Source organism: Larus michahellis, chromosome 7, assembly GCF_964199755.1.
Source record: "Larus michahellis chromosome 7, bLarMic1.1, whole genome shotgun sequence".
NCBI classification, from domain to species: domain Eukaryota; kingdom Metazoa; phylum Chordata; class Aves; order Charadriiformes; family Laridae; genus Larus; species Larus michahellis.
Genome location: NC_133902.1, coordinates 48,002,348 through 48,014,499, shown reverse-complemented (window position 1 = coordinate 48,014,499; position 12,152 = coordinate 48,002,348). Strand labels below are relative to the sequence as shown.

Here is a 12,152-nt window from a genome sequence, read left to right as displayed (position 1 = left end):
TAAGGGTCCCAGAGGAGCGTAGGAGGTGGAGATGCTTGAAGGTTAGACGGGCTGAGTTATTCCTTAACTCATGCCTTTTCATTGAAGAGCAGAGGAGGTACACGTGGTGTGTGTGGTTACGCAGTGTGACAGGAATGCTGAGAAAGGCTGGAAGCCTCCAGCTCCTGGCAACAGGGTTTTTAGATTGGAAGGTTGGAGGTCTCATTGTCAGAGAGACCCCAGCAGCGTCCAGTTAGGTGGGGCGTGGGACCAGGCCTGATGGTGTCCAGCTCCATGGTGGGGTGGCTTAGGAACCATTACAAAACATGGTGGTGTTCAGGGCAGAGGCAGAAGCTCTACAACAAGGTTCTGCTTTGGAAAGGGAGGCAGGACAAGTGGAGTGTAGGGACTTTTGTATGTGTTTTCTTAAGGTTTTGATAACTGAAGGGCTTGATTAGGTTTCGTCTGTCCCTGGAGGGAGAAGGGACTTGAATTGCTCAAAAAATATCCATAAGTCAAAAGTTTTAAACTGTTGCATATCAGTAATCCTACAAAGCATGCCAAGACACCAAAGGCCTTAATGAGATTCGTCATCAGCATTGTCATCTCACCCCTGTGGAAAGGGGAACTAAAGCCTATAACAAAACATTCAAACCTGGCTGCCCTCAGTGAGACTTCTCAATTTATCATTGGGGATATAAAATGACAATGGAGCATGTTTTTTCAGAGCTCTTTTGAATTGGTCTGAACTGCATCATTATTGTTATGAGTCATCAGGTCATTGGCCTGTGTACTGGTATCCTGTTAGCCTGAGGCCAAAAGATATTACCTTTCATGTTGAGCCTCCTGGATCTTCAACATCCAGTCCTTGAATGACGCAGGGTTACTTGTCAACAGGTCATAGAAGGATTACAGACATATTGATTTGGTTTCATTTGTGCCTTGCTCCCTCAGATATTTGGTATTCTCCATGTATTTAACAGACAGAGTATTTAACAGTTGGAATAAATTCCCAAGAGAAGTCATCACAGTACAGCTGGATGACTTTCTGAAAGTTACGTGTATCTCCAGTTATTTTGTAAAGGTGTAAGGTGAGAGGCTGAAATTCTGTGATCTGCGATAGACACAAGGTCAAAGCTGGTAACTGTATTGAAAGCTGGGATTCTGTGAATGCCCTAGCATCACACCTGAGAGTAGCCTAAAAATAGTAATTCAGCTTTTTCTTTAAACAGGTGTATTTCTTATTACATCAAGACTATCTGTTGTAGATCTCTCAATTGATGTTGTAGCTTCTGGAAGAGCTTTGTCTCCACGAGCGTGGCATAGCCAAGTCTATTGCTTTGCGTTTAACCTGTGTGGTTGCAGTTTGGACAATTGCCTAGACTGGCAAGCCCAAGCTAGTTGATAGAGCCAGTCTCAAGCTTGTGCAATCTCTCAGCCACAAAGACACTGTGATGACAACCTTTCCCCCCTCTCCCCCTCCATCTAAATTAAGGAAGGAATTCACTGATTGGCATCGCAGATGTTAGGTAAAGTGAAACCTAGAAGAGAATGTAAAACCTGAAAGAGAAGTTAAAACCTGTCATTGGAGCAACCAGGTCTTCAGTGCAGATCATGTCTACTCTAACTTGGTTTTCAATCAGTTGACCCCACCTTCTCTTTCTGGAGGGCAGCAGTTTCCCTGTGCTTAGTACAGAACGCAAGGCTACAGAGGTATTACGGCGGGCAAGCTGGTCCCTTTACATCACTTAACTCTGGCACTGAAGATGGTTCCCCAGTTTGAACAGAAGTAAAATTGAGCTGCTATTGTCTCTGAAACCAATGCCGACACTCCGTCTTGGATGTGAAAATAACTGCTGAGACAGCCCTGCATTTATGTACCCTTTTTTGCGCATTCTACGGAGAATCAGAATAAATAGAAACCCTTTAAATAGATTATTAATTAGCCTTCCCCTGACAGATAACTCGGTAGGAAATCCATTAGTGGATGTCCGGGTGAACTCACTGCTTCTAGAGCAGCTTTATTGTTTTCTGCTTTCTCATTTTCATTGCAGATCTGAAGCCCTGGGTGTCGAATTTCACCTATCCAGGTGTGCATGACTTTTCTCAGCTTGCACTGGATGCCAACAGGAACCAGCTCATTGTGGGAGCAAGGTAAAGATAATCTTCTAATTAGTCCAGGGTTGCTGCTCAAACTCTGTCCTTTCTGGCTTCAGAGGAGAGTGTGTTTCCAGCTCATGTGGCCAGTCTCCCCCTCAAAAAGAAAGCTGTAATTTATGTAGAGGGATTTAGACTCCTAGTATAATTGCAAAGAAGAGAAAATTACTAGAATTTAAAAAAAAAAAAAATGCAATCAAAATGACTGGTTAATGAAGCAGAATGCTGGTATCTCCCTCAGTATCGTGAATTTTAGAAGAGTTATAGTAAATCATTCTGCACCATCCCTCTGCCAGCACAGAATTTGACTTTATGGTGTATTTGCCATGGCCAGACTTTCCCTCTGTACCAGGTTCATCTTAGTATAGGTCGTAGTGAGCCTTTGGCAGCATAAATGATTGCTTTCTTCTCTCTTCTTTTAGAATTCACTCCACAGCCTGTTCACTTCATCTTGCTGATATAGCCAGATCCTCACCTAATGCATTTTGGTGCAACTCTGTTGTTCTGGCCCATTGTATATAATTAGCATATATTTTCCTTTATTTTTAAACATTATTTTTATTTAGGATGCCGTAAGGGGAGGATAGAAATACACAGCATGAGCATAGGAAACCTCTAACAAATTTAGAGCTGCATTTGTAACAGGGAAAAGAACTATGGTTCAGTGAAATAATATATGTCAGGAGCGGCTGAATCATGAGCCCCAGCAGCGACTATTTTTTATTGCATAATAAACAGATAAGACAATCCAAAAAGAAAAGACTAAGCATGGCCTAACAAATCAGTTTAAGTATAACATTTAGAATCAGATAACATTGTGGTCGCAGTCTGTGCTATTAATGAAAATGGAGGAAGAGACTGCTTTCTTCCCGGGTTATTCAGCATTAGAGGACAGCGAGGTGAGGAGCAGAGCTGGAAGAACTCATGATATGAACAAGAGGAAAGAGCAAGATGTGTAACAGAGGGAGAGTTTTGCTCCACAGAGACAACCGAAGTGTGATTTAATACACATTTTCTATGTGTATTTGTGCAGTAAATAAGAACACATCTTCCTGTAGCTGTTCAAATTGCTAGAGGCCCTCCTGCTTTTCATACAGAAACATTTTACCTTTCAAGCTGTGGCTTTACCTGGGCTGGAATCTGTAACCAGCAATTATTAATATTTATTACTTCAGAACGACATTGCTTTGGGGACGACCATGAACAGTGCCTTCTGCCAGGCATTGCACAAACACAGGCACACGTTGCTCTGAGGAATTTACGGTTTCCATAATTCTGCTGCACGGCAGGTTTCCCCCCGTGCCGAGGCTGCTAACACTGACACGCTTCCCGCCGGCCCAAACCCCAGCAACACGCCCTGGAGGGACTCTCTGTCTCCACAAAATTTTGTATGAGCACGGTTAGACACGAGACTACAATATCGTTATAAACAGGGGAATGACAGCAAATTTGACTTCCCACTGGAAGTACAACACAGTGCAGTGTGTTGCCTCATGAGGAGGCAGTGACAAGTATTTATAGGATTTGCGTGGAAAAGTCAGTTTTCATGAAGCAGTACCCACCTGACTGGGAGACGGAAAGTTTCGGTGGTGCCACATGGCTCTGCTGAGGAATTCTTGATAGAGTTAATGGAGATGTCATTTCCCTGGGTGGTTTTCTTGGGCTGGATGCAGGCTTGGTATGGGGAAAGTGGGGAGAGCTGAGCCCTTTCTTTCTTCACCACCACATTTCCACCCTGCATGAGGTGACAGGGAGATGTGGATGAATATGGATCCTCTGGGTGCGCTGAGCTCCTGGAGCTGTGCCAGAGAAATGGGAATGGGAAGTAAAGCCTTTTCTGTTCCCTCCTTCCCTGATAAATCCACACCTTGTTCTGGACTATTTTTAGGGGTGATTTTTTGAGTCATTAGTTGCTCGTGCACCATCTGCTTGAATCTGCAAATGAAACAATACCTCAAAGAGATAGGAGCTGTCTCTATCCATCTCTACAGGGTGTAATTTATGAAACCTAAATTTAAATGTTAACCGTGTTTAAATGTGCTACTGTAGTAGTAACGCCAGCTATTCTGGGGTTGTGGAAGGAGTTTGGGACCAGGGTGGAGTTTATAAGTACTCCCACTTCTCAATTTCCTGGTTAACATCATTCTCTGAGATGATAGCGTTATAAATTATTTCAGACTAGTTCTTTCTGTCTCTATTTAAAAGCAGTATGACCTCACCACAGCATCTCTTTGGCTTAGTTCATCCTGCGTTTCAAAGCTTCATAGAAAACGCTTCCTAGAAGAAAAGAAGATCCCAGGGCTCACGAGGGTTTTTGGTTTCAGGAATTGGACACAGCGTGACTGAAACTGTAAGAGGTATTGAGGGCACGCCATGCAGACAGGGAGCTGGAATAACACAAGCCTCAGATTTTTAAGCTTTATCCTTATCTGAGAGCCCTCCCTGAATGACTGGTGCTATCTGAGTGCTAACCAGAGGAGTTTGATAACTCCACGGCACCAAATATCTGCCAAAAACCCAAAAGAATTCATTTCAAAAGCCCACCATGGTTTCTAAGCAAAGTATTTGCTTGTCACATCATTTGTAAAATCCAAACATTTGCAAGTAAGGATATGAATAGTTTAGAACATTGTAAATCTCACACTACCCATATTATGAGCCACATTTCATTAAGTATAAAAACACACATTTCCAAAATTCATAACCTTCATTTTGACTCATAGTTTGCATGTTTTGTTTTTGTTTTAAATGTAGTGCTAGTATTTTAATGTACTGTTTTTCTTCTGTGAATGAGTGATTGTTTTGAAATATTTGCAGCTTTTTTCAGCTCTTGAGTGCATGTGATTACTATTTGAGCTTATTTTAATGGGAGGAAAAACAATTTTCTAGACCTCATTATTATTGAGAAAAAACTTGAAAATATGATCTGAACAGCTCAAAAAACAAGACACATAAATCCCCTCATGCATTAAAAAACCTGATGATTTTGGGAGCTTAAATCCTGCTTTTTCTGTGCTAGCTATCCGCAATGCCATTTTGTCCAATTGTCCTGCTTTTTTGCAAAACACTTTCTTCTTTTCATCAAGAATAAACCTTGAATTTTTCAGACCTGAGAAACCTTCCAAGTCAAGGCCAATAAAGGAGCTGAAATGGAAACTGATTGCAGCCTTGACTATGTAGAAACTTCCATCCCTCTCTAATAGCATGATCTGGAATGCTTATTGTCTTTACTTTCAATCTCTTTCCCATTATTAGATTTCAAATTTAACTCTGCTATACAGCATTCCTAGCGAGCAGTTTGCTTTTATTAACTGAGGGTCTATTTGCTCTACCTAAACATCTGAAATCAAAGAGTAATGGTGAGGAAATGGGTGGCAGTTTCTTGCAGATTAGTGTCACATAATGAGCTATAGTTTTGAATTATAGATACAAGTTGTATATATGCCGCCACGGCAGAAGAGCCACAGAGGAGATTATTCTGGTACCAGAACAAAGGCTAGAAGACTGGGACGCTGCTCTTTTGTCAGTAATACAGCTGGTGAATGGACTGGGAAGAACAGCTTGAATGAGCTGCTGTATAATAAATGGTTTAACAAAGGAGATAAGCTTAATTTCCTAACTCGATGGGCAAGCAAAAGAGACCCATGTTAAAAAGCAGTGACTTAAAAGATGCAACTGTTGGAATTCATGGTATCTGCTTGCTGTAGCTGAAGGTCAGATCTAGATGCTGTCAGAAACCACGGAGAGCAGCAGCCTGCCTGGGCAGCCAGACAGCCGCGGACCCTTTGCCTGTGCCAGTGTGCCCGTACTGTGATGGGGATGCTGGAGGTAATGGTGGTGGGGCAGGAGGAAGCCTCCATCCCCATAGGCAGGATGTCCCAGCTCGATTCTCCAGTGTTCTTCCTTTGCCCTTTCCCCTCCCTCCTTCCCTTCCCTGTCTGTAGCAGAGACATTCTGGTCTTCTCCCATCCCCACGGCAGCGATTTCACCTGCACGTTGGAGAAGCAGCGCTCTGTTCTCTCACCTGCGCTGTAGGCAGGGTGCCCATTCCCCACGGAGGGTGGGTTTGTGGAGAAGGGCACATAGTGTAGCTGTGACATCCCACCTTCTCGAGGAGCCTTACTCCTCAAGACTATCTCATTACTGGCTGGGCAGAGACAGGAGCCAGTAAAGAAATGATGATATGAAAGACCCTGCTTGGAGTCAAGCCAAAAAGCATGCTTCACAAGAGCTCCCTGGTGAGGAGAACATAAAAGGTTTAAAGGAGGATAGTTGAGACACCATGTGACAATCTGGCACGATGGCAAGCTGAAGGGAAACAGCTTGGACAACAGGAGGATGGTACGCAAACAAATGGCTGCACAGAGAGTGGCTGGGAAGCCCTAAGGGAAACATTTGACTTTTCCCAGAAGGAAACTGTGGGGGTGTCAGCTCAGGGCACTAGCCTGCTGGGGCTACGGCTGTGAGAGACATGGCTACAAGGGTTGGCCATTCGCAGCAAGTGGAGGTGTTACTGTAGAAGACCAGCCAGAAAGCATCAGGACCAGAAGTCCTCATTACCAAGAAGAGCCTGGAGGTAGAGGGTAGTGAGCAAAGGCTGCATCAAGGGACTTAAAACTGGCAAGTAAAGTGCATGTCATTCTGGACTGCCAGACTTCTCTGCAATAAATGTAAAGCTACTAAGCTGCTGGTGATGCAAGTCTGGGTGCTTTGATGGGGGTAATTTTCATACTTGATTTAGAGCTGAACTGAATGTGCCTGTTAATGCCAAGTAGGTAGGTGCAAGAAAGGAGATACAGTTAGTTTGGGGAGCAGGGAAGGTACTATATGAACTTACAAAGGTTGTTTTAAGGGAGCACAGCAGCCTGGGTGGAACCCTTCCTGGCTGTTATTGCTCCTGGCAGTATAAGCATTAAAACAACTCTGGATCACGCAGGCTTAGGAGCTGAAGGCTGAATGGAGCGGCTGATGTCCCAGAAGAGTTGCTTCAAGTTGCAGCTTGCAGAAATATGGCAAATTGTAAATATACTCTAGGACCCTCAACCAGCTGGTTTGGCACCCCGAGTTTATTGAAAGTCTCCGGCGTATGATAGATTAGTCTGTCAGACACCAGGTTTCATGCAGATTTCTGGCTGAACAAAGGCTCTTTCCTGCCTGCTTGGCAGAAAGCTCTAGAGCACTGCAGTAAAACTCTCAAAACCTGTGCTGCTTGGAAAATATCACTCTTACCCTTGGGCACCTTCAATCCTGTCCAGATCTGGACTGCCACTGAACCCTGAAGAGAATAAGTCTCAGCAGTTTATGTTGCCTGGGCAAAAATCATTTTGCAAACCAGGAAATTCAGTGGCAGAAGTTGGGTCAGAGTTGATTCACAGATTTAAACTATCAGCATTGGGTCTAAACTCTGTCAAGAATGCTTTCTGTTACCAAATGATCAGGGCCCCTCACCAGCGTTTGTCCTCACAGAGCTTCTGTGAGGCAGGAAACCACTAATAATTTCACACTATAGATGGGAATCCGAGGCCCAGAGGGATTAAGAGCAAGCTTGCCCTCTCAAAAGGCTGTGATGCTGAGACATGTGAGTTTATAGTAGATCTGGAAGGTAGTGTAGTGCTGCACCTAACACAGCTATTCCTGCAGCAAGACTGCGCTTTCTGAAGGTACCAGTCAAAGTTTGCACAACCTCAGAGGTCTCTGCACTTGGCTAATGTGGACATGGCCAAAGCTCTTTGTGGACACACAGAAAACCTGTGGCAGATCTTGTATTTGGACCCTTTACTGTTGTGTTTCCATGTGATAGTTTTATCACTTGCCCTCAGCCTTGCATCTCCAAAGAAGATGTAAGTCTCCGAAATGCTCACGGAACTCTGTGATTCCCACACACTTGCACTGGGACAGTGGGGGGCTTCAGCATGGCTGAAAAAGTAGTCTCGATTAGCATGGATAGACTAACATGCAAACAAGTTAAATTAACATTGGCCATAACCACATGGGCACAGCCACAGGTTAAATAGTCCACAGACTTGTCCTGTTATCGGCCAGGAATGACATCCCATTCATCCCTGACTACAGGATTTGACTCAATACTTTTCTGAGACAAAATGACTAAGCTGAGTTACTGCCATTTCTGATGGCTCGCATTAGTATCACACTGTCTTACGCCAGCTTTACCCCCCACTAAGTCACGTTTGGCTGAGAATTACCTTGCCAGTTGCGGTATTAATGAGGACGTGAGCAAGCAAAGAGCATGATAATGTTTTTGATTATATCCAGATCGTAGGAGGGTAGCTGAAAGCGCTGCTGCACAGAAACCTAGAAAAACAAATACCATCCGTTCTCACTGTGATTTTTCCTATCAGACAAAAGAATGCTCTAATTAAAGTTGCATCCTTGTCTCAGGGGCTGGAGGGGGGCAGATAACATGGTGATGTGAGAAAAAAAAGGGAGAATCAGTCTCTGAAATTAACAGAAACTTTCAAAGGACCATTGATGTTTTTTAAAGAAGCTGCCTGACCTGCATGGTAAAGAACATGGTGAAGGTGAGAAACCTGTGATTAGATGTTGCAGCTATTTAAATCCATAATTGGGGGTGCACAGTTTCTTTACACAGGGAACAAAAGTGCGATTTAAAGTGCAGGTTTAACCTCTGGTTGAGCCTGGGATAGTTCAGAGGGAGAATTTCCTCTCTGATACTGTGCCAGATGAGGTCAGCTCAGCCCTTGTACAAGCGTGGAGGGGTGAAGCCCCACTGGGGTGCCTGATTCTTACCTATAGAGTTCGCTTTGCTGGTCTGCAAGTAGTCCAAATTTGCCATACTGCAAATCTGTGCCGTCCCTGATTTATACCCCTTGGGCAGGAAGGGAAGCGGTATGAACAGGAAAGGACGGAAGGAGAATTTTTGTAATTATGGGATTCTGGGAACTTTGTAGTCTGGCCCAAATTTTGTTCAAACTGTAATTTTTTTTCTTAGTTAAAATTTGTGTATTTTCTCAAGCACAGAATGTGAATTTTAATTATCTCAGGAAAAATAAATCAAATAAAATGCTATGCTGCAGCACTGTCAGGTTGCTGGGCTGGACCAATGCACAGAAGAAGCTGCAGCTACAGAACAGCAAAGAGGCAGCTTTGCCCCAGATGTTGTCCGTGGAGAAGAGGGTGAGGCAACAGCAGTCTCTGGTCTGTCACCTTTGTTGACAGAGAAAACAGATGATCCTTCAAATCGCCTGCAAGGCACTACCGGCTACCTCTCTGCAAATGACCTCACCGGCGTGGTAGTCCGTGTGCTTTTGTCCATCATCAGAGGAACCAGGCCTTCGACTGACTCATGGGCAGTGCCTGCGCCGCCAGTGCTCTGTGAAAGGCAACCTTGGTGCAGGGCAGGCTGATGGGAAGCATCCTCACACAGGGAATTGCAGGCCTGACTGGAAAAATATCTCATATTCCAGATAAAATGAAAATTGGTGATACCCTATCACAAAAGCAGCCACCCATGAGAGCCTCACTGATTTTAGTAACACACTGAGAATAATTAAGTTTGAAGATTGTATTTCAGAGAGTGGGGTGCAAGCAAACACAAGGTCGGGATATTTTGGCAAAAGCCTTGGAGGCTTGGACCTAATATGTTTTAACAGCATCAGAGGATGGGGCTGCAGGGCAGATTGCTTTTGCATTACTGAAAATACTCTCTCTTGCTGTGGTTAAGTTGGTGATATGTCAGTTTTATATGGCAGGGCTCACCACAGTGGCTTGCGTATTATTTATATCCAGATATTTAGGTGCTAGGCCTACTGTTCCGTGCCACTGCAAAGGTATAAAAACCACAGAAAAGAGAAGGGGTTGGTTGGCAATAACTTAAGCTCACCAGCCAACTCTATCAGTATTTGCATACAAGTCATGTTGAACTCATCCAAAGTTTGAGGAAACCTGACAGAACTGAGCTTGTTTATCAGCCTACGTAGGCAGGTAGGGGGGCTGCCAGGGAATATTTGCACAGTAATCACTGCATCAGAAGAGGAGGAATTTTACAGTAGGACTTATTGATAGCACAACTAAAAGTGATGGGCAAATAGGAGATCAAAGGTCCCCACGCGGCTCAGGGCCACATCAAGGTGCGGAAAGTGCTCCGTGACTCTGCCAACTGGATGAGAGGGGGAGAGAGGAGCTGTCAGCCACATGTCAAGAGAGACCTGAGGTGGCATGTGGGATAATATGTGATGGTCTGAGAGATGGACTCACTCTTCCAGGAAAATGGGAACAAACCTACACACAAATTTTGAAAATTTGGCTCAGTTTCCATCTCTGAGGTTTTGAAGAAACTCATCTACTGAATCAGAGGGAGGGAAATGTAACCAAAAAAAATAATATGTAAATTGGCCCACGTTTTATAAATATGTTCAAAAAATATTACAAAAAAAAATCCCAATCCCCATTCTCTGAAATGTGTACATATGCCTACCCTCTAGAAAACACCTGGTTCAAGGTGTCTCAGGAGCATGGCAAACACTGTCACCTCCAAGGAGGTGGGATCACATTGGAGTGAAGCTTTCCCTCTCCTGCCCTGGGAAAAGAGAAGGTCCAGAGACACCAGAGCCAGTTTGCTGCTCCCCTTGCAAGCCGATGGAAGAGGGGACATGGCTGTCAATCCAAGGGACAGTCCCCTTCCTGCTTCTCCCTCCCACGGCAGCAGCCATCCGTCTAGATTTCTGAATGTTGGGATAGTCCAAAGGTGCCAGAGCTTTGCTGTTCCTGCATGCCCTGCCCCTATAAGCATCTGCCTCTTTTGACTCTTCCTAGACTCTTGAGTACACGGCATTAAGCCTGAGCAGATCTATGACATGCGCCCTGTACCATTAAAGCTGATGGTAGTTCTCCTCCATTGACTGGGATATAGAGGATTTGATTTTCATCCTTGTTTCCACTGAGAAGTACTAAATGGGCCTCAGTGGCAACCCAGAAACAGTTATCTGAGACCCCGGCTTAATTTGGAAGCTGCTTAATCAGAATGATATGCTGCTTGCATAAGGAGCCTCTTCTAAGAGGATGCTCCTCTAGCTCTGGCTGGATTTATCACTGAGAAATGTTGCTTTGGGAAAAGGAATTGCTCATACAGCAACTGCATCGTATTACTGTATGCCGTTTAGTATGGTTCCCTGTTGAACATCTATTGATTTTTAAGAAAGAATGATGTACCGGACAAGTTTTTCTTCAATAGAAACAAAGTTACTGGTGAATACAGATCCAGCTTGTAAGGGAGATGCTGGCTCTCCACAGTTTCTCCATCATGTGTATGCCAGGCCCTTCAAATGAATCACTGGAGTAGCTTTTGCAAATGGATTATCACATCACACTCCGGAGTGGGCACGTAATTAACTCCTGAGAGCAAAGGGCAGACTCACCCTTCAGGAGCTGGGTTTCTTGGGATGGTTGGCTAGTTCAGAAATGTGGATAACCATCTGAAAAGTTCAGCCACAGCTGGACCTGCATAGAGGCACTGTGCGTTAATCTAGCATGAGATTTGGTAGCCAAGAGCCCTGGGGTCTGATCTCGATTCCATCACTGACTTGCTGTGTGCTTTGGAGAAGGTCATTTAACCTTTCTCTGGCTCATTTTCTCCATTAGTATAAGGGGGGAATGATACTAACCAGCTCCCAGGGAGTCGTGAAGCGTGACTAAGCTGTGTTTATCATGTACTGTGGAAGTACAAAGTATATCTAAGGCCTCCAGAAGCAAAGATAGGAAGAGCTGACAGGAGCTGCTGGCTCCTAGCCTGAGGCTCAGCCCCAGCACGGGGCTTCCAGGAGTGCCAGAAGGGAGCATTAGGTTTGCCACATGCATAATTCTGTGTCTTGTTTCGTATCGCCCAAAGGGCCCTGTTCTGTTCATTATTTTTATTATCTATGCTGTGGCAGTTGCGAGTCCCTCTTGTAGGCCTGGCTCCTGATTGCAACACAATCCCCTCCTCAGGAGGGGAAGTGGAGAGGGATGTGCTGATCTCTTCTCCCTGGTACCCAGTGATG

The 12,152-nt window shown here is 44.5% G+C and overlaps 1 protein-coding gene across 4 annotated transcripts in view; it reads left to right on the top strand.

Moving 5' to 3' along the window:
• The window catches only part of SEMA5B (semaphorin 5B), a 272,794-nt gene that overhangs the window by 152,296 nt on the left and 108,346 nt on the right, over positions 1-12,152 (top strand). For all 4 annotated transcript variants that reach the window (XM_074594864.1, XM_074594865.1, XM_074594866.1 and 1 more), the window contains one exon: positions 2,034-2,133. In XM_074594864.1, the coding sequence (XP_074450965.1) occupies positions 2,034-2,133 (100 nt within the window). The remainder of the gene's footprint in view (positions 1-2,033; positions 2,134-12,152) is intronic.